This window comes from Xenopus tropicalis, chromosome 2 (assembly GCF_000004195.4).
Source record: "Xenopus tropicalis strain Nigerian chromosome 2, UCB_Xtro_10.0, whole genome shotgun sequence".
Classification (NCBI taxonomy): Eukaryota; Metazoa; Chordata; class Amphibia; order Anura; family Pipidae; genus Xenopus; species Xenopus tropicalis.
Window position 1 is genome coordinate 157,010,510 of NC_030678.2, and position 27,427 is coordinate 157,037,936.

At 41.6% G+C, this 27,427-nt stretch overlaps 1 protein-coding gene across 5 annotated transcripts in view; it reads right to left on the minus strand.

The window, feature by feature from the left end:
* Positions 1-3,252: 3,252 nt before the first annotated feature.
* The window catches only part of sgcg (sarcoglycan gamma), a 110,448-nt gene continuing 86,273 nt past the window's right edge, over positions 3,253-27,427 (minus strand). For 4 of the 5 annotated variants that reach the window (XM_031896161.1, XM_031896162.1, XM_018091369.2 and 1 more), the window contains exons 4-8: positions 26,882-26,969; positions 20,864-20,983; positions 18,672-18,744; positions 9,051-9,174; positions 3,253-6,267 (exon numbers count right to left, since the gene is read on the minus strand). In XM_031896161.1, coding sequence (XP_031752021.1) covers positions 6,079-6,267; positions 9,051-9,174; positions 18,672-18,744; positions 20,864-20,983; positions 26,882-26,969 — 594 coding nt within the window. In that variant the 3' untranslated portion in view covers positions 3,253-6,078. 5 annotated transcript variants of the gene reach the window in all.

Here is a 27,427-nt window from a genome sequence, read left to right on the forward strand (position 1 = left end):
GTGAGAGCAGGCCATGGATGTCACGTTCTCTGGTGGGACCTAATGCTAAAGAGCAGCCAATCAAAGGAGAAGGCTCCAGTGGAGTCCTGGTGGTACTGATTACACTGTCTGGCCCAGGATCCATTAATTAAACCCTGCCTACTTCACACTCTGGTAAATCTAAAAGCAACAAACTTCAGCTCCTAAAAAGTGGTGGTCTAAATTCTTTTGCTCGGGGATTTTCCTATATTCTTCCCCCCCAAAAAAAGCACCATGGGACAGTTTTGAACAATAAACAATCCACAATATAAATACCAGCCAAAACTGGGGCTTATTTATTTGCTGATGAATTTGTAATGACACACCCCCAGCCCGCCACCAATTCCTGCTTGCCAGTCAGCCCTCTATTGTCTACAGAAGCCCGATTTTGCCCACCCCACCCCTTCTGTGGCTGTCCTGTCATAGCTCCGCCCATTTTGCATCATAACTCTGACCCGCCCCCACCCCCTGTATACCCTGACCGGTATTATTCCTGGTGAAAGGTGGCAACCCTAGCTGCCCAGTTGCCAGTACTAAAGCCACCTATTCCGGGTTAAATATACTGGCCTTTGTATATTTTTACCTTTCTTCCTTATTAACAATATTGGGGGTAAGCATCATTTTTATTGCCCAGGTGGGGACCCTCGTAGAGCCCTTCAGTATAAATCCTATTGGCATTTCTTTTCCGAGCTGCTACAGAGAGAGGGAGAGAGATCTGTTTACAGCTCATTTCTCTCCAGTCACCTTGAATACATTTTTCATGTTGGCATTTGCTCACCGGCTGACTTCATAGCTGATTTGTTCCGGGTATTTTATTTAAATTTTATGGAGATTTCTCAATGACACAATCACATTTCTTTAAAGCACTGTCACTGCAAGGAATGTATTATGTATTTATTTCAAGCAGTTGAACATTATCCTTGGACACAACACGTAACTATAGGAACTTTCTGCTGTGGCCCAACAGTCAGTTTAGATGTAGGATAATGGTCGTCCCTGGGGTGACCTAGGCCTTAGGACGGCTGCTTTAAGGTACCAGCTGGCCCTGGGCAAAATTTTATTTAATTGCCCCCCACTGCCTCTAGAAATTTGTGATAGAATAACCCTCAAGCACGTGCAGTTCAATATAGTACAGCAGAAACAAAATGGTCTGTGCTTACTGAAGGAGACATTGGAGCAGAAAAATGACAAAATGGTTATGCCACAAGAAAAAAAGGCAAAGAAATTAAAATAACTATACTACCTCTTCCAGCTGATTAAAATGAGAAGTCTGATATCTCTGCAGGATGTGCAAGTGGGCCCCCTATCCTGGTGCAAATGCGGCTTTTGCCCATTTATTAATACGGCCCTGCAGGGTTGGACTGGAGGGTGAAGGGCCCACCGGGGCTTCCGCCCCAGGGGCCCTGCAGGTGCCCCCGATGGCCATGTCCCCTAATGCCCTCCTCCCCACCCCCTTGCAGGGGCTCCCCTGACCCCCCTCGAAGGGCCCCTCCCCCAACGTCCTCCCCCGAACGCTCGTAATTTAACGCGTTGGGGCAGGAGCGGTCGGGCAGGGGGAGCACAGGTAAGGGTCGGGTCTGGGCTGCCAGGGCCCACTAGAGTTGGGGCCCCCCGGGATTTCTCCCGGTGTCCCGGTGGCCCAGTACGACCCTGCGGCCCTGTATATTGGTGCCTAGATCATGGCAGACACAATCTTGTTGTGTTTCTATTCCTGGAACTATCTAATGGTTTGCCTCTTCAATTGTTATCTTGAGGAACAGATGTGCCTACAGTTGCGGCTGATGCATTCAGATTTACACAGTTGCATTGCAGTTCAACACTGCACTGAAAAACGTTTATGCTGGTTAGTGTCATTTCCAGCATTGATGCAGGACCCTGTTGGAACTTCTGTATAGTTGCACTAAGTGCCGTTGCCATCCTTCTATTTTGAAATTCAGACTATTGCACCTACTGATGCAGGGAACCCTGGATCTACCTCCAAACCAGACTGCAGATCCAGAGTTCCTCTGCAATAGGTGCAATAGTGTGAAATTCAGAACAGGAGGATTGAACCGGCACTAAGTGCAACTATACAGAAGTGCAGAGAGTGTATGTTGACTCAAGTACCAGTAAATGAATGAGATGTATCACACAACTGCTGCAGGCGTGTTAGCGCAACCACAATTGCACTTCTAAATGTGCCCATGTGCAGTAATCCAAAACAACCAATCATTTGGTAGCATTCACTGATCACCTGTTAAAAAAACATCTTATAGGTTGCTAGGATAACTACACCTACGCAAACTTTTTACTGTGTATTAGAAAGAAAGAGTAACGAGTCCCAGATCCATGTTGAGACTATGAAGAAACCTAGCACCAGTAGTTAAGGCGAGATCTTAACTTGTCAAGTCCAACCTAAAAACTCACTTATAGTGATGAGCAATTTTTTTCAGCAGGCATGGATTCGCAGCGAATTTTGGCATTTCGCCACTGGCGAATTGTTTTCTCAAAACTCCCGTGAAAATTCGCCATGGAAAAATTAGTCACGCGTCAAAAAAAGTCACTGGCGACAAAAAAAAGTGCAACAAATTTGTTTTGCGAATTTTTATAATAAAATAATATTATAAAATAATATATCACATCCACTGCCATCCCAGAGTCAAGGTTCCTGCTCAAGGTACCTCTTCATAGAAGGCAATTAGATTAGTCTGACAAGATCTGTTACCCATAAAACCATGCTGGCACAAACTGACAGTATTGTATTCAGCTTTCTTATCCCTTATTACCCCTTCCAAAAGCTTTCTTATTACTGATGTCAGACTAACAGGCCTTTAGTTTTAAGACTGAGAATGGAATCCCCTTTCCCCTTTGCTAATCTCTTGGCACTATGCCAGACCTCAAAATCTTGAAAAAATAAGTAAAGAGGTTTGGTATTCACAGAGCCAAGCTCATTTAGTACTCTGGGATATATGGATAAATATCATCAAGTCCTGGACCACCGTTTACCGTCACATGTTCTCTTTTGAATTCCCTCCTGACACGCATCAAGTTATAGTCATGCAATCTTTCCCGCAGCCATTGCCTACCCCTAGTTCCAGCCCTGCTATGAAAGAAAGAAGAATACATAAATATTTCCAAATACTTCCACGGTGCCATTATTGTGAGTTAAAAGAAGCCCTGACTGGCATACTCAAACCCAATATATCCGCAACAGAGCGAGGAGATTGCAGAAAGTACAAAGTAGAGGACTGGAAAGAAGTTGAGGATAATATTTTATTATTGCACAAAAAGCACATTTTAAAAATACATTGTGATTGTGAAACGGCTTCATATGATGGGAAAAATCTATAAACCAAACTTGTATACATGTTTTCTAGTGCACTTACCCTATGTCCTGCATTCTGCTAGTCTCATATATTCTATCCTCCTGTGAAATTCCTACAGTTCATCCACCATCTGCCCCGCAGGCCTATACACCATTATACACTGAAGAACAGAAACCCAGCACACAATAGAGTATTGCCTGGGAAGTTGCATAGAGTAAGGCTGGTAAATACCAAGCAGGCTTTATTTCATAGATTAGAATAATAATAATAATAATAATAATAATAATAATGTATTGTAGATTCAAAAATAGAAATCGGTGTTAAAGGGTCAGTAACATCAGGAAAGGTAAATGTTTTAAAAGCATTTGTACATATTTCACCAGTCAGGGTCGGACTGGGGGGTGAAGGGCCCACTGGGGCTCCCGCCGGCTGCATACCCTTACCCCCCCGCATAAATTTAATGCATCAGGGGAGGAGCGGTCAGGCAGGGAGAGCGCCGCAAGGGTCGGGTCTGGGCCGCCGGGGCCCACCGGGATTTTTCCCGGTGTCCCGGCAGCCCAGTCCGACACTGTGATCAGTTTACAAGTGGGAAAAGGATAGCCCCATTATGTTTATGGAGAGACTGAGCAGTTTTCATTTTTTTTAAACTTTAAAACTAATTTTGGGGGGGAAAAATAATCACTTTTATAAAGAAGTAAATGTTTTCAATCAAATATTCAAAAGTTGTCTGGATAGATAAATATTAGTGGTGAGTGAATCTGTTCCGTTTCGCTTTGCTGAAAGATTTGTGAATCTTTGAAAAGATTCGCAAAATGGTGGAAATGTTGCGCAGAAAAAAAACCCCTTTTTTGTTAATGCTGGCGACAATTTTGTTTTGAAAAAAAATCAGCCAATGGGGAAATATGGAAATTCACCGCAAATCCATGCCTAATTTTTTTGCTCATTACTAATAAATATCTCAAATTCAACAAAGTTAGACATTGTGTTTTTTGGCAAATAGTTTTTGTCTGAATCGCATTTTTTCTCTCAATCGTTAGCATATTTATAAAAAATTGAGAAATTGCAGAAAAGAACTCAACTTGATCGCATTTTTTGCTTCATTTTTTTTTTTTTGCAAATAATCTTTCTGAATCACATTTTTTTCTGAACTATTTGTTTTTTCATTTAGGATATTTATGAAAAACTGATCGAGATGTTGCGGAACAGAACTCAATCACAAACTTGATCATATTTTTTCCTCATTTTCTTGAATCCAGAAGATTTCGCTTTCAATTTTTTTTAAAAATGAAGTTGCTTAAATGCTGAAAATAAACTTCCTGTTGACTTCTATAGAAGCCTGAAAAGTTTTACTTGCTGAATTATTTTTTTTTATTATTAATAAATTTTGAAAATTTTAGTTTGAATACTTGAAATTGCAAAAGATTCTTGAAACACAGAAAAAATACATAATTTTGAATTATAATAAATTTGTCCATTAGCCTTTACTTTCAAAAATATACCATCAGTTTTAGAAAGCACAATATATTAAATGAAATAATCATTTAGGGCTTATGGGAGGCCATTTTATGTATCATTTAAGACTAAAGGTGGCCAGACATCTTCAGATCCGCTCGTAAGCGCCAAGTAAGCGGATCTTCTCCCGATATCCCCACCTACGGCTATGCGATATTGGGAGAATCCAGGCTAATTCGGTCGTTTGGCCCTAACGACGGGTATTGGCAAAGTCGGTCCGGGGACCGCATCAACTAGCCGATCCGACTAAATTTTTTAACCTGCCTGATCGATATCTTAGGGATTGATAGCAGAAGCTACAATCGGCCCGTGTATGGCCACCTTTAATGAAGCTGATGGAACTTGGAACTGATAAAAGCTGGATGGACACAGCAGAGCAAACACGAGGCAATAAAATACTCACTTTAAAGAAAAATTTTAAATATGCTCACAGTCAAAAAACTGGTATGAAAAGTCCGGTTAATATATTTCATTTGGTGTTACTGTTCCTTTAAGACTGTTTCACCTATGTAGCGTTATCAAGAGCATTGAGCCAACTGTTTTTTTTTTCTATTTTTTTTTTTTGTAATTCATTCACAGGAACTGACCTGAATTCTGAACTACCCGCTGAATCACGTCACTTGACTGGCACCATTTTTTATTATTAGTACTCTTTCCTTAGTAAAGCCTTGGAAAGTGGCCACCGTATCTATGGTGTCACTTGTCTGCACCTATATTTTCTATCACTGTCAATGCATGGAGAACATTTGGGCTTTACAAAGTACCCTGGGGAACAATCTTTATCCATTCCAGTTTCGGCAGCCATTCTGCAGACTGTTTGGCGGTAGTTACCAATTCCTATTGCTATTGCTCAGGCACAGTGGGCTTTTTACACATACAGAAGATAGGGCATAGTGCTTTTCTATAGGAACATGGTAACTAAAGCAGCCAATCAGAGGAACCATATGAAAAGCACCTCTGTAAGATGCATATTCCATATTCACCCTGCTGGACTTCAGGCTAAAGCTCCATCCATTTGTTTTAGCAGAGACAGAATCAGTGGTAATGTATTTTCAAGTCAGGATTCGCTTGTGCTATATTACATAGGCTACAAAAATATTAAGATCGTTGTTTCTCTTGAAAAGTCAGTGGTTTTAAAAATACAAATATACAACCCACGTGTTGCCTCCGAAATTCCTAAGCTGGTGGCAGGACATCTTCAGACTCTATAAAATGTATGGGGGCTTCATCCAGACAGTGTTCTTTATTGGCAGTCGCGACTGTATTCCTGGCACGTCGATCCATAACCAGCTACTGACAAGTAGAGTTTGCCATCTGGGCAAACGCAAATCTCATAAAGTTCCTGAGAGCCGCCAGAATTACGCCGCGAGTCAGAAGGAGGAATCGGCAGACTGAGCTTGGGCAGGCGCACTGTTTCGGCATCCAGTATCAGCTGGAACACAGTAGTGTGGAATTAAATGAGAAGGAAAGGTAAAAACTAAGTAAGCTACTGTATATCAGAAAGGTCTATGTAAATACAGCCATAAGCACTCACAGAAATGCTGCACTGAGTCCTCTATCAAAAGAAACACAGGATTTCTTGTCTTCTTTTATGTAAACATGTTCTTGGGGTATCTGACTTCCTCTGCACAGTTCTCTCCTCTCTCCTGCTCCACTCTCCCGCAAGAATGCTAAGAACTCCCTCCCCCCTCCCTTAGGAATGTGTATACTGAGCTATAAGGGCTAGAGCTGCAGCAGGAAGCTATTAAGACCAAGCTAAAATGGCAGCTACACGTACTATCTTAAACAAATGGAGGGACCTTCTAGGGCTGATTATTCAGGTATGGTAATGCTTTCTGCAGAATATAGTGTTATGGGTGGCACTAATGTGAGGAATCTATTGGCAGTAAAATGCTAAAATGACTTTCCTTCTCCTTTAAAGCAGTTATATGTTGAAATGAGTCACCAAAATGATATATATTGAGCAACTTAAAGGGATACTGTCATGTTTTTGACTATATGACACTAGTTGCCTTGCAAATAATTAATTCTGCCATTTAAAATTGTATTTTTAAACTAATTTCTTTATTTTTACCTTTAAGACTCTTGTGGGGGCAGCCATATTACTTTATTATGCTTCACCCTGTCCTTGCAGAAACAGTTAGCATAAAATTATACTTTCAGGCAGCTACTGCCCCAGCCGCTTCAGTCTTATCTCCCTGTCATGCACAGTACAGAAGATTTTTAAGCTAATTGGGGCCTGTGTTGCTTTTTGGAAGGATGAGAGGATATAAGGGGTGTCAGGACACACTGCCTCTCACTGTATATAATGTATCTTGGGCTATAGTTCCCACTGTAAATACTTGAGTTGTCAGTACCCCCTGCCTCTCACTGTATAATGGATTTAGGATGAGGAGATATTGCCCTGCACTGTACCATTATTTACCAGTGTATACAAAGCTTTTACTGTGCAAGCTGACGACATACAAGGTAATTTTTGAATTTTTGGCAACTGGAACCACCCATGCTGTTTCTTATTGATATAAACTCAAACTGCCTGACACAGCCAATATAGTTGCACATTCTGTAACAGCATTTAAATGACCACCTGCCCTAGTGGTGTTAGTAAGTTTCCATTAGGGCTATCACTCAATAGGACTGAGCAGAGAGCCACCAGGGAATGCTTCCTATATAGATACCTTAAGCTTTTCCTGTTATGTTCAGTCACCTGACAGAATAGTAGAGGGTGCTGCTATTAGCCATTTGTGGTGCATCTTAGCAGCTTACTACAGGTATGGAACATGTTATCCAGAATGCTCAGGACCTAGCTTTTCCAGATAAGGAGTCTTTCCATAATTTGGATTGCCACACTAACTGTCTACTAAAAAATCATGTAAACTTTAAATAAACCAATAGTATTGTTTTGCCCCTAATAAGGATTAATTATATCTTAGTTGGGATCAAGTACAGGTACTGTTTTATTATTACAGAGAAAAGGGAATCATTTAACCATGAAATAAACCCAATAGGGCTGTTCTGCCCCAATAAGGGGTAATTATATCTTAGTTGGGATCAAGTACAGGTACTGTTTTATTATTACAGAGAAAAGGGAATCATTTAACCATTAAATAAACCCAATAGGGCTGTTCTGCCCCCAATAAGGGGTAATTATATCTTAGTTGGGATCAAGTACAGGTACTGTTTTATTATTACAGAGAAAAGGGAATCATTTAACCATTAAATAAACCCAATAGGGCTGTTCTGCCCCCAATAAGGGGTAATTATATCTTAGTTGGGATCAAGTACAGGTACTGTTTTATTATTACAGAGAAAAGGGAATCATTTAACCATGAAATAAACCCAATAGGGCTGTTCTGCCCCCAATAAGGGGTAATTATATCTTAGTTGGGATCAAGTACAGGTACTGTTTTATTATTACAGAGAAAAGGGAATCATTTAACCATTAAATAAACCCAATAGGGCTGTTCTGCCCCCAATAAGGGGTAATTATATCTTAGTTGGGATCAAGTACAGGTACTGTTTTATTATTACAGAGAAAAGGGAATCATTTTCAAAAATTAGAATTATTTGCTTATAATGGAGTCTATGGGAGATGGCCTTTCCGTAATTCAGAACTTTCTTGATAATGGGATTCCGGATAAGGGATTCCATACCTGTATAACTTTAAGTATGTAGAGTACTATTCTGAGACAATCTGCAATTGGTCTTCATTTTTTATTATTTGCGGTTTTTGAATTATTTCGCGTTTTCTTAGCAGCTCTCCAGTTTGGAATTTCAGCAACTATCTGGTTGCTAGGGTCCAATTTAACCTATTAACCAGGCATTTGTTTGAAATAGAGACAGGAAGGTAAGTAGGAAAGGGTCTTAATAGAAAGAAAATTAATACAAAGAAGCAATAACAATAAAATTGTAGCCTGAATGAGCAATAGTTTTTTGGCTGCCGGGGTCAGTGACCCCCATTTGAAAGCTGAAAAGAGTCACAAGAGGAAAGCAAATAATTCAAAAACAATAAAAGATGAAGACCAACTGAAAAGTTGCTTAGGACAAGCCATTCTATAACATACTAAATGTTAACCTTAAGGTGATGCACCCCATCCCTGTATCACTTAATAATCCCCACGATACAGCATAGAAATTATACAGAAAACAGAGATTTTTTTTCTGTTGGCATAAAATGTAATAAAACAAGATTATTTATTAAATGAGAATACAAACCATTCCATCGCTGCTCTGCAACTTGATGTCCTGTTGAGAAAGAACTTCAATGTTTCCAGCTTGAGCTTTTATATGAACCCCCTTGGGGGCATCGATGCTCAGAGAGCGAGTGGGAGATTCTAGTCTGGAGGGAAGAAGTAGAGAAAATGTGTTAATACTTAAATACATTATTCAAAACATTTAATGAATGTAAGATCCCTAAATAGACTCGAGAGGGCACCAAAAGACCCAGGATAAGCACACTGAAGCAAGCAGAAACAACAGGGCTCATTTACAATTGCAGTCTCGCTAAAAGGAACATAAATGGCATATTGGCGTCATTCATTAAAGGTGCTTGAGTCCAATGTTGGACTGGGGTTAAAAACTGGGCGACGGTGCTCCTCCTCCCATTGTGGCCACAAGGAGGAAGTGTGGTATGTGGTGGGGGGAGGGGTACACAAACGTATTGCAGCTCCCAACTGGGTGCGGGGGCCCCCAGGCAGCAGTCCCAGTGATCCCCGAAAACACTAGTCTGACACTGCTTGTGTCCAAACATGATCCTTGCACTTCCGTATATTTGCGCTCAGCATGAGTGTGTCTGTCCTGCTTCTTCTGCTGAATCCAACACAAGTGCACCTACTGATGGTGGGGAACACTGCCACCACTTTGAATGTGGCTTAAATGTTAGGTTTGCAGCATTAGGTGCCATAAAGTTTCACCTGAAGAGTCAAATGTCAATTTGACGCAGAGTGCAGGATATGACACAATCCTGACTGATGGTTTTTACACTCTACAACACTGTCACAATCTATAATAACATATACACACATACTGTATATATATATAGTGAATACAGTACCCCCTATTGTAAAATATAGGCATATTATAACTTCTAATATCCTTATATTTTACAACAGGGGGTATTTTATTTATAATATACAAGTTTTAGTGAGTCATGTGACAGAAATTACATCACTAAGCTTCGATTAGAAGTGATCACCGTTTATAATGATATAATTTACAGTTTCATCCCATAGGGAAATGACAAACAAACTGTATCTATATACAATCCATGATAAATATACAGTATATATATATATATATAAAAACCACTTCTGCCACTTTTTTACATCTTTTTACAGTTTCCAGCCCCCCACCCACCTCACCGATGAATAATGGCCAGATTAGAAGTAAGGAAGTCAGATATCTGTATAATTTTAGGTTTAATGGAAAGATCCAATGAACTCCTTTTTGCACTGACCTTAAAGATATTTATTCACAGATACATTTACAACATTCCATTTCCCATTAGAACAAATAAAGGTTTGACTCAATGCTTTATAGTGTAAATGTTCCTGTTGCTTCATTCAGTTTTCCCCTTCTCTAATATATTTGAAGCGTTGCCCAAGACTATTCTGCCTGACCAAAGATTTATAGGGAATAAAATGAGGCCTTCTCCAAGCACATCAAGGCTCCATCCCAAACAGCTAAAATATGGGCCTGGCATCAACATCTCTCTCACGTATTTCTGCTTGGAAAAAAAAGCAACAATCAAACAACGTTTCAATAATTTACCGTAACCCTAAATATCCATCTCATTCGAAAAAAGTTACCCAGTTCCTTTCCAAAGGAGTTAAGGCAGCCTGCCAATACAGTGTCCTCTGGCACAGACTTGCATCTTTGTACGGCTCCTGCCGATAGTTAGAAGCATTTCTCTCGCCACTAAATTAAAAATGCCATTGTTTATACCAAGTGTTCAATGAGGTCACATGATGGACTGTGGAACTATATTGGCGTAAGCAAACTTTTGGCTTTGTTTATGCTCATTCTATTCGTACAGCACTCTATTACTTGTCATATTGAGCTGGTTAGGGTGATCAGGAAAATGTCTTGCTCAGCTCTGCTCTATCATCTATGATATGGTGTGTTTAGATGTAGAGTCCTTAGGCCATAAAAGAGACTATATAAAATGAGCAGTTGAGATTTATATGTTTTTGAAATACACTTATTTAAGTAGGGTCTACTCATCAGCAATAAGGAATATCAGGCAATGGAAAATGTTTTAAGGTCAGTGTCCTTCTTCCTTAGATACAGAAAAGTGTGAGACATACAAACACTACAGACATACAAACACTACAGATATACAAACACTACAGACATACAAACACTACAGACATACAAACACTACAGACATACAAACACTACAGACATACAAACACTACAGACATACAAACACTACAGACATACAAACACTACAGACATACAAACACTACAGACATACAAACACTACAGACATACAAACACTACAGACACTGTTGAAAGCAAGGAAATAGCACCCCTTGATTAGGGTGGAAGCTTTACCCCTATATTTAAGCACATTACCAGTAGAATTGGTAAGTTTATTAGACAACAGGTAGAGGAATTGTTGTGCTAATTAATGGGTGGTCCTTGCTAGAGGATTATATGTCTCACAGTTATGGCTGATACACAAGCCACACAGCCCCTGACTATGGTGTTTTTCAGCCTAGTACTGATGACGTAATAGTGAAAAACGCTGCGTATTTCCGCTAGGTCTGGCAGCTGCCTTTGTGTATACATAGGAATAGCTTGCTGTGCAAATACTGGCGTATTTCGGCAAACGCTTGAAAAATCCGTGGTAAGGCGTTTTCTAGCGTATTTACGCATTGTGTGGTTTGCTTCGAGTCTTTTCAAGTTATTTCTATGGATGATGATAGCGTGCGTTTTTCAGCCGCCGAGAGAATTAGAAAATACGCAGTGTAAAAACTGGCCCTAAAACACTGGCCCTAAAACAATGTTTATATACCGCCTTAATATAAATGGTTCTAGGCCCACAAGACTGAACTGCATAGCACTTCTTTTTGGCGAGGTGATTTAGGACCCTGTGGGGACTTCAGTTTACAAGTACTAGAACACATGGAGCAAGAACGTGCGTGCAGGTCCATTTACTGTTCAGTGTGTTTATTGGGTTTACAGCTGGTGCTAATTCATGTACAGCTAGCAACAAACTATGCTCTTAGGCTCCATATCTGAGCACTCTGCAGCTGACCCTTTAGAGTTAAGAGGCTGGATATTTCATTGCTCTATAAAATGCTGCGCATAATGAATACAATAGAGTGATCCGTAATGTACATTGCCAAGAGAATCTCTCAGTGCTTTCACTTTGTATTTGTATCTCTGCTGCTGCAAATAACATGGTATTCCAAGTAACTATAAACCCATATATATATATAGATATATAACTTGGCACAACAGGTTAACAGTCTCTTTACTCCTTATAAAAATAAGACTTTTCTCCTGTCTTGGAAAAAGCTGGGCATACATTAAAAGCAGTTGTGCAGGCAGGCAGGGAGGGGAATTTGCAGCAGGTTGGGTGGTCCCCAAAAACTTTAGTACAACTTTGTTGAGAAGCTTCCAGCACAGAAAGCTGAAGGAGAGAGAGATACTTCATTTGTTTTATAGGCTAAAATACAAATATAAACAGTCCAGTCTACTGAATGATGTTACTGCATCCAGCCCAGTGTGAGTGATAGTATGGATCCTGTGCTGGTGTTGAGAGGCTGAGCTGGGGGAGCCCTGGGGGCCCAATCTGATATAGTAATTCTAAAACATTCCTGTTTTATGAACGTATCTGTATCACTTTCAGCTAGAAAAAAAAGTAACATTTTGTAATGTTGCTCCTCTCAGAAAAGGAAGTAAATGAGCAACGAGTCATTTAATGTTTCAACAGGGCAACATCAATAAACTAACTTAATTTTCTACCGACTGTAACCTGTTGGCCAAAATGAACAGCATGTGGAGCTTTACTATTTAATTTAGGTATAGCCAACCTGTGATTTAGAAAGGCCAATACCCTCTGCCCTACTGTAAAACTGCCCTTCTGTACAAGGACTGGTGAGTGCAGGAAGGACAGCGGACTATACAGCAGATTCCAAAACAAAAATATACCAAAGGATTTAAGCACTATGAATATTTTTTCCAATTCATTACGCTGGAAGGAATAAAAGTAATAATTTGTTAATTGGCTAATAAATTACTGTGAAAGGGTTCATCAAGCGAAAAACAACTGAAGGAGACATATTTTTTTTCCCTTTAGAAGTCCTGCGGCCCCTTACTGAATCAGTTGGCTAAGTAAATTAGGAGAATGACTTTAGGGGGCTCACAGATACACTGTGACACTTTGATATACGTGACTGATTGGAGCACTCATGGGCCAATAAAGCTTTAGACTTGACACGCTAGATACCACATAAAAGTGTCCTACTAAATTCTCTCGCTGCATAAGGCCTATAAAAACGAGCTGGAGGAAAAAAAATGAGAATAAGATAAACGGTGATGAAGCCTGAAGTCGCTAATAAATATCCATTTAGGCAGACTGTACGAGCCGGCAGCGCCGCAGGCAAACGGAAGAGAGTGAATGGAACCATTATGATTATTTTCCTTTAGATAATAGCCACGATGATCTTTAGCGAGCCAACAAGGTCACTCTGTGAGAATAGGGGGAATGCTGTTGGACACGCACAGAGCTGTAAATGTAACATAATGAGGATGGGAAGGCGAGATCTACCAAAGGATATCATGCAGCGTTAAGCAAAGAGAGCAAGTGACATGGAAGCGGGGGTCATTTCCATTGACATTCTGCACTTATGGAAATCAATTAAAGTATTTATTTATTTGCTGCAGAAATCTTCCTTATGAACTTATAGTTCTACTGCAAATTGCTATACCCACTGTTTCATTGCACTGAGCTCCAATGGCATAGCTGGATGTTACTGGGCCCCCACGGCAAATTCAATTTAGGGCCCCTAAAACATTAGTAAATTAACCCAATCTACCAAGATATATTGAAATTGCTCATTTATTTAGGACCCTACTGAACCCCCTACACTCCAGGCCCCCCTTCAACCACAGGGTCCAATGGCATAGCTGGATGTTACTGGGCCCCCACGGCAAATTCAATTTAGGGCCCCTAAAACATTAGTAAATTAACCCAATCTACCAAGATATATTGAAATTGCTCATTTATTTAGGACCCTACTGAACCCCCTACACTCCAGGCCCCCCTTCAACCACAGGGTCCAATGGCATAGCTGGATGTTACTGGGCCCCCACGGCAAATTCAATTTAGGGCCCCTAAAACATTAGTAAATTAACCCAATCTACCAAGATATATTGAAATTGCTCATTTATTTAGGACCCTACTGAACCCCCTACACTCCAGGCCCCCCTTCAACCACAGGGTCCAATGGCATAGCTGGATGTTACTGGGCCAGCAAATTCAATTTAGGGCCCCCAAAACATTAGTAAAATAACCCAATCTACTAAGATATAATGAAATTGCTCATTTATTTAGGACCCTACTGGACCCCCTACACTCCAGGCCCCCCTTCAACCACAGGGTCTGCTTGCTCTATAGTTATGCCCCTGCTGAGCTGCCCACCCCACAATGCTTGTGCTTAAATTTTGGGGCCTAATGCAAGGGATATAATGTGATTTTTCCAAGGTTATAATAGGCTAATGATACAAGCAGGGCTATATCTACCATATCGGCACCCATGGGCCTGTGACTAGGGTGTTGTCCCAGGGGTGCCTATATGGCAAATAGACAAATCACAAAATTAACAAATTCTCCTAGCCTTCTGCTGAAAACTTGCTGCTAAATCTAAAGGCAAAGCTAAGGGGCAGGGGTACTTACTTCTCCAGCAGTCAGTGCATGCACTAAACAGAAGGACCATTTGCAAATACGCCAAGCGCAGGAGAAGTGGCCAAGCTTTGGTCTGGTGCCTGGGGCAGGAAACTGCCCCCACCCAAGCTTCATAGTAGCAAGAACCATGGAGTGATCCAGTTTTTCCGCTTCTTCTTTCTTTAAAATCCCAGTGCCGACACATGCACAGTAGAGTGAAAAAGTCAGCTCACACAGAAGAACCCAAGTTCGGTGCCTAACACTTGGTACCCCAAAGTTAGTTACACATTTCTTCGGCTTTAATACAGACTTTGACTCCTTTGACTTTGACTCCTTTGATTACTAGAACTACAGAGCTACATAATGCAAGAATAGAACCTTGGCTCAGAGGTAGGTAGTTCCAAGCAGCAAGAGCCACTATCCAACACCAAGTTGGCCCCCTTTAGTTATGTACATTTACCTCAAACTGGACTAGGAGTGGGCATACAAGTATGAGGGAATGGACTTTCTGTATATGAGGATTGTGTTTACAAGGGCTGGACTGTGCATCTGCAGTATCTATTGCATGAACATCTGGAGCTCAGAGGACAGTTTTTGGAAACAGCGGTTCAAACAGGGTGAAGACAAGTAATTAATGAGAATTTAGATATTTCCTGACCAAGTAGGAGTCCTCGCCCAAACCCTATGCCTCTTACAGATTTAGCAAAGAATATGAGAGGGTTCTGTGTTGCCTACAGTCCCTCCAGGTAAGCAGGTAGGGATTCATTCTCCTACCAGTTCTGCTCCTCCCACTGCTAAGTAGGAACGGACTGATCCAGGATTCAGGTTTGGGATTTGGCCAAGATTCAGCGGTAGGATTCAGATTCGGCTGAAAGTCACGTGACTTTTTATCACATAAATACAGAAGTTGAACATTTTTCACTGCACGCTTTAACCCTTCCGTAACCTAGTTAGGATTCAGACTTGGTTCGGGGTTCAGCCGAATCTTTAACTAAGGATTTGGGGTTCAGCCGAATCCAAAAAAAGTGAATTTGGTGCATCCCCACTTCTATGTTTGGACTAACGATGAATTATGTGCATAACAACAGCCGCCAGCAATACCAGCACAATAACAACCCTTATCAGTTATTAAGACCTTATAATAACCATACAGAATGCATTAGCATAGAACAGCGAGTACAGACAGAAGGCAGACGTGAGTAAAATAGAAGCTTTATATAATATATGATGGGCAGCTTGGATAGAGAACGATAAGCAAGTAGTTTGGAAAGCAGAGAGCACATTGACCTCAATTTTGTGATGTGCTGACTCTTTGGATAATTAAACCAATGACAAAGGTTCTACTGAGAGTAATTGAATTTGTCAGGTCACAGATGCTGTTATTACAGACCATGATGGCATCAATCATGTTTTTGTGTAACACAAGAAAGGGGCTTTTCTTCTTCCATTTTGGAAATAGCTTCTTTCAACAAGTTCAAGGCACACTTCTTGTTTTATGCTATGTACCGCCATTGTATGGTACCGCCACACTTAAGGAAATTGCTTCACTGCTGAAGATATATTCAATGGGGAGACATACTGAATGTATTCTGCAATAGACAGTAAACCTAAGGCCATATGACTAGCTCTTGCAACTCTTCTATTAAAAACCACTATGGATGCTGTTTTGGGTAAAGTCACCCCAGAGTTATAGTTTGTCCAGTGACCCCCATGGGTGCATGTCTCGTGTCATTTTAAAAACCCACATTAGGGATAGTGCCCAACTTCCATAGCTGTCATCCCACTGGCTTATCTAACCATGTGGCCAAATTAGACTTATCAGACTGGTCATCCGTTGGGTCAAATAGATGATGTTAAAAACTGTTTATATGACTAGCAGGAGCTACTAAAAGACAATTAATTTGAAAGAATGATGTTATGTCAGTATGAAATAATAAGAGCCAACATACTCTGCAGTGACAGTTAGTGAGGAGATAATGGGTCGGTGGGATGTAATGGGAAAAGGCTGCTGCGGTACCCCACTGATGAACTGAAGGAAGCTTCTAGAGGTTAATATTTTGGGATTCACAAAAGAGGTGGGGTTTAAGGGAACATTTGAACCTCTGTAGGGTAGGGAAATGTGTTTGGGTAATGAATTCTACAGGTAGAAAACCTGTCAAGCATGCGAAGAGGTTACTAAGGAGGATAAAAGACTAAGGCCATTGGAAGAGCACAGAGCAAAGCAGTCAGTTTAGAGTTTGTCTGGAGAAAAGCCTTAACATATAAGGACCAAATGTAGAGTAGCCTCAGTTTCCCTGTTAATCTCAAGAAACAACAAAAATCATAGAGCTTTTGTGATTAAAACAGACATAAAGTATGTTCAGCACAAGCCCTATTCATTGAACACAAGTTGAACAAGGGGGTATACTGGCCCTTTAACTGTGCCCCATCTGTAAAAGCTCAATAAAGAGGCGGTTCACCTTTAAGTTAACTTCTCGTATGTCATAGAATGCCCTATTCCTAGGAACTTTGAAGGTCCTCTCCAGGGGCAAATCAGCTCCCAGTGCCTCCCTAAAGCGACCTAGGGAATGCCGCCCTCCCTCACCCCTTCACACTCAGGTTTTTGCATTGGAGGGGACCGTGGTGGGGTAGAGTGTAATAGCGCTTTCTACACTGGAAGAGCCGCAATCCTGATTTACAAATCTGAATTTCAACTCTTGAAATTACCAGTACTGGCTTTGCTGCCCCTGGTAAGTTCAGCGGTGCTGCTGTCTGAGTTAGGTTTCTCAACTCGCTTCATGGCAGCAGTGGCCCTGGTCTTCTCTAGTTATGGCCCTGGTCATATCTCTAGTTCAACCTAGTGGCTGGTTGCTAGGGTAAATAACACCTTAATAACCAGATAGCTGCTAAAGTATTGAACTGAAGGGCTGATGAACAAATAGCTAAATAACTGAAAAACCTTAAAAAATAAAAAAAGAAGACCATTTGCAAAATATCAGTGTCTACATACAGGTATACAGAATGCTTGGGACCTGGGGTTTTCCAGATAAGGGATCTTTCTGTAATTTGGATCTCCATAATTTGAGTCTGATAAAAATCATTTAAATATTAAATAAACCCAGTATGATGGTTTTGCCTCCAATAAGGATTAATTATATCTTAGTTGGGATCAAGTACAGGTACTGTTTTATTATTACAGAGAAAAGGGAATCATTTAACCATTAAATAAACCCAATAGGGCTGTTCTGCCCCAATAAGGGGTAATTATATCTTAGTTGGGATCAAGTACAGGTACTGTTTTATTATTACAGAGAAAAGGGAATCATTTAACCATGAAATAAACCCAATAGGATTGTTCTGCCCCCAATAAGGGGTAATTATATCTTAGTTGGGATCAAGTACAGGTACTGTTTTATTATTACAGAGAAAAGGGAATCATTTAACCATTAAATAAACCCAATAGGATTGTTCTGCCCCCAATAAGGGGTAATTATATCTTAGTTGGGATCAAGTACAGGTACTGTTTTATTATTACAGAGAAAAGGGAATCATTTAACCATTAAATAAACCCAATAGGATTGTTCTGCCCCCAATAAGGGGTAATTATATCTTAGTTGGGATCAAGTACAGGTACTGTTTTATTATTACAGAGAAAAGGGAATCATTTAACCATGAAATAAACCCAATAGGGCTGTTCTGCCCCCAATAAGGGGTAATTATATCTTAGTTGGGATCAAGTACAGGTACTGTTTTATTATTACAGAGAAAATAATTTTTAAAAATTAAAATTATTTGCTTATAATGGAGTCTATGGGAGATGGGCTTTCCGTAATTTGGAAGTTTCTGGATGATGGGTTTTTGGATAAGGGATCTCATACCTGTACTAAAAGTTAATTTAAAGGTGCATTAACCCCTTAAGCAAACAATAAGGGCAATGCTGGAAGTGGGTCTGTAGTGATTACCTTAGTTGCTTAGAAGAATCAGCTCTGACCAATGGCGTTTCCACAGAGTGTTCAAACAAAGCCCCTTGTGGTCCTGCAACAAAGAAGTAGAAATCAATGAATTACATTGCCTGGAATACTGTAATAAACATGTATTCATTTGCAAGAATGATATAACACATGCAAGCAAAGTGTATACATACTGAATACATATTTCCAACTAATAAGAAGACTTACTTTAGACTCTTTATACAAGAGAAGGGCTCGTTTTGAGTAATGTTCCTTACATGGGAAATTTACCTTGTACACATCATATTTTCCATTTGCCTATTTTCTAGCTATATTTCACTCCTAGCTTTATGTTCACATCTTTATTTGCATGCCATTCATTGTAATGCATATTTAATGTCCCTAAAAGCGCTTTAATCTGTCAATATTAAAAGCCATTTACAAATGGTGAGTGTTCGACTACAGGACATTTAGCTTGGCCGCCAATAAGGCTACACTGCGGTGCTGTAATCACAGGAAATACACTTTGCGAAGCAAATATAAGATTATTATGGTAATAGCCCAATAATTAAATTTTAAATGCAGATCAGATCAGCAGACGGGAGAAATCTCAGAGGCTAATTACATTTCACTCTCACCGAGCTGCTATACGATCGGTGGAAAATCCAAATTATTTGGAATTTATACGTAATTATCAAAGGAGAATGAAGAAGTAAAGTCCCATATGTGACCTTAAATGGATAACATTAATAAAAGATATGTTTATTTAGGCAGGACTGGAGTTAGGGCAAAAGGGGGCTGAAGGCACCGCATAAAGGCTTGGGACTTGCAAGAAGGTGAAAAATGTGTGTTAATATGTATGTGGTAATGGGGTAAAGTGTTGTTACTTTGTTTGACCACTAGGCAGTACACTGTAGGTACTTAGAAAAGTTAAGTGTAATTTAGTCCTACGGCCACCAGGAGGCAGTGCAGGCAGGAGGGTATAAAAGGAGCAGACACACCCAGGTTCATGGTATTTGACAGATGGGCGGGGTCAAATCAACATCCATCGACAGGAGGTGAGTCAGGACCTGGGCAGTAGAGAGGAATAGCTAGCGGAGGTTAGAGGGGTGTATTAGCGAGCATTATATGCACAAGGCAGTCAGGGTAGAAAGAACGGCAGCCTCCGCCCCAACCAGGAAAAAGGGCAACCAGGTTCCAACGGGTACCCCATTAGGCAGGGAATCCAGTGCCAGTATAGGAACAGCTAGAAACAGTGCAGGAAGGCTTCTGGCCAGAATCCAAAGGGAAAAGGCCTATCCTGGAAGAGTGGAGGGGTATCACTGCAGAGTACCGGACCACTAAAGAGAGTGGAGGGATACTATAGTGGATACCGGACCACTAGGCGGAAAGGTGGGACTAGGTCCATGATACCGGAATGGTAAAAGTGAATGCGCTGAAACTGTGTAACTGGACTGGGAGATGTGTAAAAAGAGAAGAATTGTATGTATCATTTTGAAATGCTCCAGTGCCTGCCTGCATGAAGGGAACAGTGATCATTGGCTGTAATAAAAGTTATTTTGCATGAGGACAAATCTGGCTGTATCCTTCCTAACCGGAGTTGGCCTATCGAGTAAAGGTAAGGGTGCTGTCCCTTTAAGGAAGTGTTGCACCACATTGCTCCTACACACTGTTGGATGGCCGCTGGTACGGGCAGTGTGCTACAGGTATAGGAGGGCAAAGATAATTTCTGGCACCAAAATGAAAGCAATCAACTCATCCTGGCCTTGGAATCATGCTGACAATCTCTGCAACATATGCCAAGTACGTAGAGAAGCCACCCTTTCTAAATAAAGATGGTCCTCCTGTCTTTATTATCTCCTTTAAGGTTTTCCATTAACTATCCAGTGACTTTTATTCAGTTGATTGGTTTATTACTCCAAACCAGGCAAATGTAACAGTTGAAGTGATGGGTCTGTATGAGTCTCACTTAGGGTTGTCACTTTTCCAGTATTAGGCAAACCAGCCTTGCCATAGAGACCTCCAATTCCTACTCTGATGCCAAGGTTTGAGAAACTACACTCTATGGCTAAATCTAGAGAGATTTCAATCCAGGTCACGCTATGTTTACATAAAAATAGATTACACAAAACATGTATTGGATTTAGAGAATATGGATATCCATTGGAATCACAGAAAAAATCTGCTGTAAGCAAGAAACAAACCTGTCACTCTTAGTTTATCTGTTCCTACCAAGACCTCTTGTTCATCAACAGAAAACAGCATCTTGCCATTGGCCGAGTTGATCTGAAACTGTTGTCCATGGGTCTCTATTGCGTTGGGACCTAGAAAGCAAAGCGACAGACAGTGGATATTTATTAGGTTTCAGGCATGTTCCCCCCAGAGGACAAGTAAGGGATTTCACAATCTCTCTTTTTTTATTTCTTTTTTATTTTGTGAATTGCAAATTGGCAGCTTTTCTGCTTGCATGGAGGAATCCATTTCCTGGTACTCGTGACTCTCTTTCCTGTCTTGCAACAAACCAGATTCCTGTCTTGCTTTATGGCAGGTTTGAAAAGCAGGATTCTATACCCATTCTGCAAGGCAGGACTACTGCCTGGATTTCTGGGGTTCATGTAATAATGAAAGAGATCCCCCAGTTCCATTGTATTGTATGTATGTATGTATAACTTTTATAAAGCACCACAAGGGTACGCAGCACTGTACAACCTTACAATATACAAAATTACACACAGGGAGGACAAGTGTTATAATAAATAAATACAATAAATATATATATATATATATATATATATATATATATATATAAATTCACAGGGAATAAGTGCCATGTGGTACACAGTAGGAAGGAGGTCCCTGCCCCGTAGAGCTTACAGTCTAAGTGGTTGGATAACATACAGGCACAAATTGGAAAGTAAGAGGGCACTAGGTATGGGCATTTGCCCTTAAGCGCAGGACTAGGCAAAATAATGTTTTAGTGCTCCAGAAGGTAACAGCTGAGCTTTTTCTTCCACAAAGCTACACAACATTATGGTGGTGGAGACACTGGGGTGCCTTGCAAGCAGAAGGGAGGTGGGGAAGGGGCATTAAAGGGACCAGCAGCACAGGGGTGGGATACCAGCGCATTGGGCCTTGGGCACCAGTAGAGTTTGGCCCAACACTTCTGTGTACAAAAGAAATCCCCAACCCTATTCACTAGCATAACACAGAAGCATAATTACAGAGGAGTTGACACAAACACACAGCAAATCGTATCAAGCAACATCTATGCCAATCTCTTTCCGGCATTAAAAGGCACATTATTCCTGGCACATCCTCTGGTTACATTCAATCGGCATCCTTTTCACTTTCATTAAATGCTCGTTAGGAACTTTTCATAACTCAAGCCCTTAATAACTTCGTTTTTTTTAAATAATTCAATAAACTTTGTGATGTATCTTTCCTAATCACCCTTATATTAAATCACCACTTTAATGGCCCAGCCACATATTAATTAAGCAGCGCAGAAGGCCATATTCTGGGGTGTAGGAGATCTCAAACAGGGCCATTTGTTCCCTCACGATAAATAAGAAGGAGCTGCTTCACAAGATGAATTCCAAGCGATGTTCATTTGGGATTCATAAAGAAAAGAACCCTAATGAGATTATGATGTTCATCATTAAGTCAAGTTTGCATACCTGACTAAAGGGTATTGTGTTAAAAATACTTTCTCTAGGCTTCATTAACACCCCTTAATATACTGCTCTGTTGTTTTAAAGAACAAACACACACATACAGTATAGGTTTAATAAAAAGGCAAATAATTTGCTAATACAGGTATAGGACCTATTATCCAGAATGCTCGGGACCTGGGGTTTTCCGGATAAGGGATCTTTCCATAATTTGGATCTCCATAACTTAAGTCTGCTAAAAATGATTTAAATATTGAATAAACCCAATAGGATTGTTCTGCCCCCAATAAGGGGTAATTATATCTTAGTTGGGATCAAGTACAGGTACTGTTTTATTATTACAGAGAAAAGGGAATCATTTAACCATTAAATAAACCCAATAGGACTGTTCTGCCCCCAATAAGGGGTAATTATATCTTAGTTGGGATCAAGTACAGGTACTGTTTTATTATTACAGAGAAAAGGGAATCATTTAACCATTAAATAAACCCAATAGGGCTGTTCTGCCCCCAATAAGGGGTAATTATATCTTAGTTGGGATCAAGTACAGGTGCTGTTTTATTATTACAGAGAAAAAGGGAATCATTTTAAAAAATTTGAATTATTTACTTATAACGGAGTCTATGGGAGATGGCCTTTTTGTAATTCAGAACTTTCTGGATAAGGGGTTTCCGGAGAAGGGATCCCATACCTATACTTGCGCATTACTGATTCGCTATAGATGCTTAAAAGCATACTTTCATCCTTCAAGTCTTATACTGTGCCCCCTAATTAGAGCTGGGCAGTTTTATAATGCCAATATACCCAATCTCCATGAAGTTAGTGGTTTTATTTTCTTTCGGATCTCATCCATTCCAATAATTTATCCTAGTTCACCTAGTTATCACCTAGTATGATGTAGACAGTTAAATATGGAGATAAATTGCAATTGGTCCTATTTTTTCTGCAGTTTTTGAAGTATTTAGCTTTGTGTTCAGCAGCTCTCCAGTTTGGAATTTCAGCAGAAATTGGGTTGCTAGGGTTATATTTACCCTAGCAGCCATTCAGTGGTTTGAATATCAAAATGGAAGATGAATAGTAGAGAGCTGGAATAGAAGATAATATAAAGTAACAATAGCAATACATTTGTAGCCACTCAGAGCAATAGGCTTAGGCTGCCAAGGTGATATAAACTATAAAACAGAAGGGAAGATTAAGTCACAGGAGGGGTGTCAAATTGACTTGGGGTGTGTCTTGAAGAAGAGAAGAGCCATCCCAGGGTAACAGATAAATTACTAGAATCTTGGTACTGCTCCTTTAAGTGCGCATATTCCTGCAGCCATATAAACCATGGGTTTCAGATTGGGTCCTGGACCCCTTTGGTCGGAATGGTCTTGTAACCCTATATTAGCCCAAACATGTCTAGCTTAGCATGGTAGAACATGGGTCACACTGGGTTCCTCTTCACGGGTGGGCCCTTGCTAAGTGGAGAAGGGGGAGGGTGTTGCGCAACTAAACCTCTCAGCTGTGGTAAAGAAGTAGATATAAAGTCAGAGGTTCTTGAACATGAAACTTAAGGATCATTGGCAAACACAGACGAGTTGTACTCACAAAACTTCAGAGGCAGATATATGTTGTCAGATGCTGTCAAAGCAGAACTTAACCCTTGCACCACTGTGGAGTGGCTTGGTCAGTTTAAGATACACCTTTAGGTTATCTGCTAGTGGCCAGGATCCCCTCCAGTAGAAACATTCAGGAATTAAATACTAAACCTGAATTCACTCAGCACTGTGGCCCCTTCACTTTAGGCCAGTATTGCCCAAGGGAGAGCTACTTCCAGCTTTCAACCCTTAGGTGGAGCACAAGGCTGCTCTTTCTGGCTATGCCTAACTATCTGACATTCCCGACATACTTCTAACAAAGCTAGTCCTGTAATGTATCTAAATCCCATTTACAGGGTCCCTGTTCCCCAACTTGCTCTAGAAGGGTTGTCCCTCTTGGGCAGAACTCTATACTGGGCTTTGTTGGCACCAGGCTCCAGGCCAAGAAATGAAAACCACCCATTTCCAATTACTATATTAAAGTGTGACAGGAAGTGGTCAATAACTATTGACCAATAACAACAATCCCACTTAGGTAACTTAAAGTACTAGGACCTAGCACGGGGTTACAGGAGGTACGGACAGATCAAAAGGCCCCAGCAGGGAAAGGGTTAAGGAATTGTGAGGCTACTAGTGATTCAATGTAAGGGAAGTATTAGATGAGCCAGACCAGCACTACTTATATTTCTGGGGGAAATGCTTTGTGTATTTTTATGAATGTCACAAATAAATTATGCCTTCTTAGTGCATTTATGCTAAATATTACCTTTATAGAAACAGTATCCAAACAGAATGTCATGCAAGGTAAAAACTGCTCTAAAAAGATTTTTGATGTCAGTGAGAATGCACTTTCACATTTTCCTCCCCCCCCCCCCCAATGCTTTTGATATTTAACAGGGAAATGATAGAAATCCAGGAATAACTCTGCTGCAAAAGAGCAGCTTCAAACACTCATTAAACTGAGGGAACGGCGGCCTCCATTCTTTATTAGGAGATGTAGAGTCAGCAATAGAAAGTTTGGCTTCCGGTTAAAGAATAGAAAGTTGTATTTTATGGTTTAGAAAAGGACAATTTTATGTTTGGGTTGTATACACATGGAGCAAACTTTGTTTCTCTCTGTATGGCACCACACACCTGGCATTCATTTTAATACAAAAAACATCTGGTATCTGCTGGAGGAGGTATAGGTATCTGCTGGGGGCGCACTGGTATCTGCTGGGGGTGCACTTGTATCTGCTGGGGGTGCACTGGTATCTGCTGGATGGCGCACTGTAATCTCCAGGAGGGGCGCACTGGTACCTGCTGGAGGGGCGCACTGGTATCTGCTGGAGGGGCGCACTGGTACCTGCTGGAGGGGCGCACTGGTACCTGCTGGAGGGGCGCACTGGTATCTGCTGGAGGGGCGCACTGGTACCTGCTGGAGGGGCGCACTGGTACCTGCTGGAGGGGCGCACTGGTATCTGCTGGAGGGGCGCACTGGTACCTGCTGGAGGGGTGCACTGGTACCTGCTGGAGGGGCGCACTGGTATCTGCTGGAGGGGCGCACTGGTATCTGCTGGAGGGGCGCACTGGTATCTGCTGGAGAGGTGCACTGGTAGCTGCTGGAGGGGCGCACTGGTATCTGCTGGAGGGGCGCACTGGTATCTGCTGGAGGGGCGCACTGGTATCTGCTGGAGAGGCGCACTGGTAGCTGCTGGAGGGGCGCACTGGTATCTGCTGGAGGGGCGCACTGGTATCTGCTGGAGGGGTGCACTGGTAACTGCTGGAGGGGCGCACTGGTATCTGCTGGAGGGGCGCACTGGTAGCTGCTGGAGGGGTGCACTGGTATCTGCTGGAGGGGCGCACTGGTATCTGCTGGAGGGGTGCACTTGTATCTGCTGGAGGGGCGCACTGGTATCTGCTGGAGGGGTGCACTTGTATCTGCTGGAGGGGCGCACTGGTATCTGCTGGAGGGGGGCACTTGTATCTGCTGGAGAGGTGCACTGGTATCTACTGGAGGGGGGCACTGGTATCAGCTGGAGGGGCGCACTGTAATCTGCTGGAGGGGTGCACTGGTAACTGCTGGAGGGGCGCACTGGTATCTGCTGGAGGGGTGCACTGGTAGCTGCTGGAGGGGTGCACTGGTAACTGCTGGAGAGGCGCACTGTAATCTGCTGGAGGGGTGCACTGGTAACTGCTGGAGGGGCGCACTGGTATCTGCTGGAGGGGTGCACTGGTAGCTGCTGGAGGGGTGCACTGGTAGCTGCTGGAGGGGCGCACTGGTATCTGCTGGAGGGGTGCACTGGTAGCTGCTGGAGGGGCGCACTGGTACCTGCTGGAGGGGTGCACTGGTAGCTGCTGGAGGGGTGCACTGGTAGCTGCTGGAGGGGCGCACTGGTAGCTGCTGGAGGGGCGCACTGGTATCTGCTGGAGGGGTGCACTTGTATCTGCTGGAGAGGTGCACTGGTATCTACTGGAGGGGGGCACTTGTATCTGCTGGAGAGGTGCACTGGTATCTACTGGAGGGGGGCACTGGTATCAGCTGGAGGGGCGCACTGTAATCTGCTGGAGGGGTGCACTGGTAGCTGGTATCTTGGGGACTTCAGTAGGTCTTAGTTTTTTATTTTTACTTATCTTTCTATTCAGGCCCTTTCCTATTCACTTCCAGTCTCTTATTCAAACCACTGCCTGGTTGCTTAGGCAAAAGGGACCCTAGCAACCAGATAACTGCTGAAATTCCAAACTGGAGAACTGCTAAACAAAAGGCTAAAAAATTTACCACAAAAAATAAGAAAAATGAAATTCAATTACAAATTGTGTCAGAATATCACTGTATCTCTAAACCTCACTAACGGTGAATTGCCACTTTAAAGTCATGTAACTCTTGCATAAAGTTTGTATACCCTTCCACTGGGTTAAACCCATTTCACAGAAACTCATACAAAGATCAACAACACGTATATATGAGTTGTAATGAAGGGAAGTGACTTACCCACTGTGAGCCTGCCTGTTATATGGCCGTCTGAGTTACGAGCATTGACAGTAATATTCTGTGACGAATGTAAAAGCAGGGAATCGTCCTGAAGAAGAATGTAGAACAGTCATTTATTATACCATAAACACGCCTATTCAGCCTGGTGGCTCAGTGGGTAGTACTTCTACCTGTGTTGGGGTCCTGAGTTCAATCCCAGCCAAGACACTACCTGCATGGAGTTGTATGTTTGTATGTGAGGGTTTCTTCTGGGTACTCAGATGCCTTCCATATATACCATAGAGTGTGTGATAGGGTCCTTAGATTGTAAGCTCCTCTGGGGCAGGGACTGAAGTGAATGGGGTTTAATCTGTCTAAAACCCATAATATAAAAATGTCCCTAATGTGTGTGAATGTGATAGGGATCTTAGATTGTAAGCTCCACTGGGGGCAGGGACTGAAGTGAATGGGGTAAAATCTCTGTAAAACCCATAATATAAAAATGACCCTAATGTGTGTGAATGTGATAGGGATCTTAGATTGTAAGCTCCACTGGGGGCAGGGGCT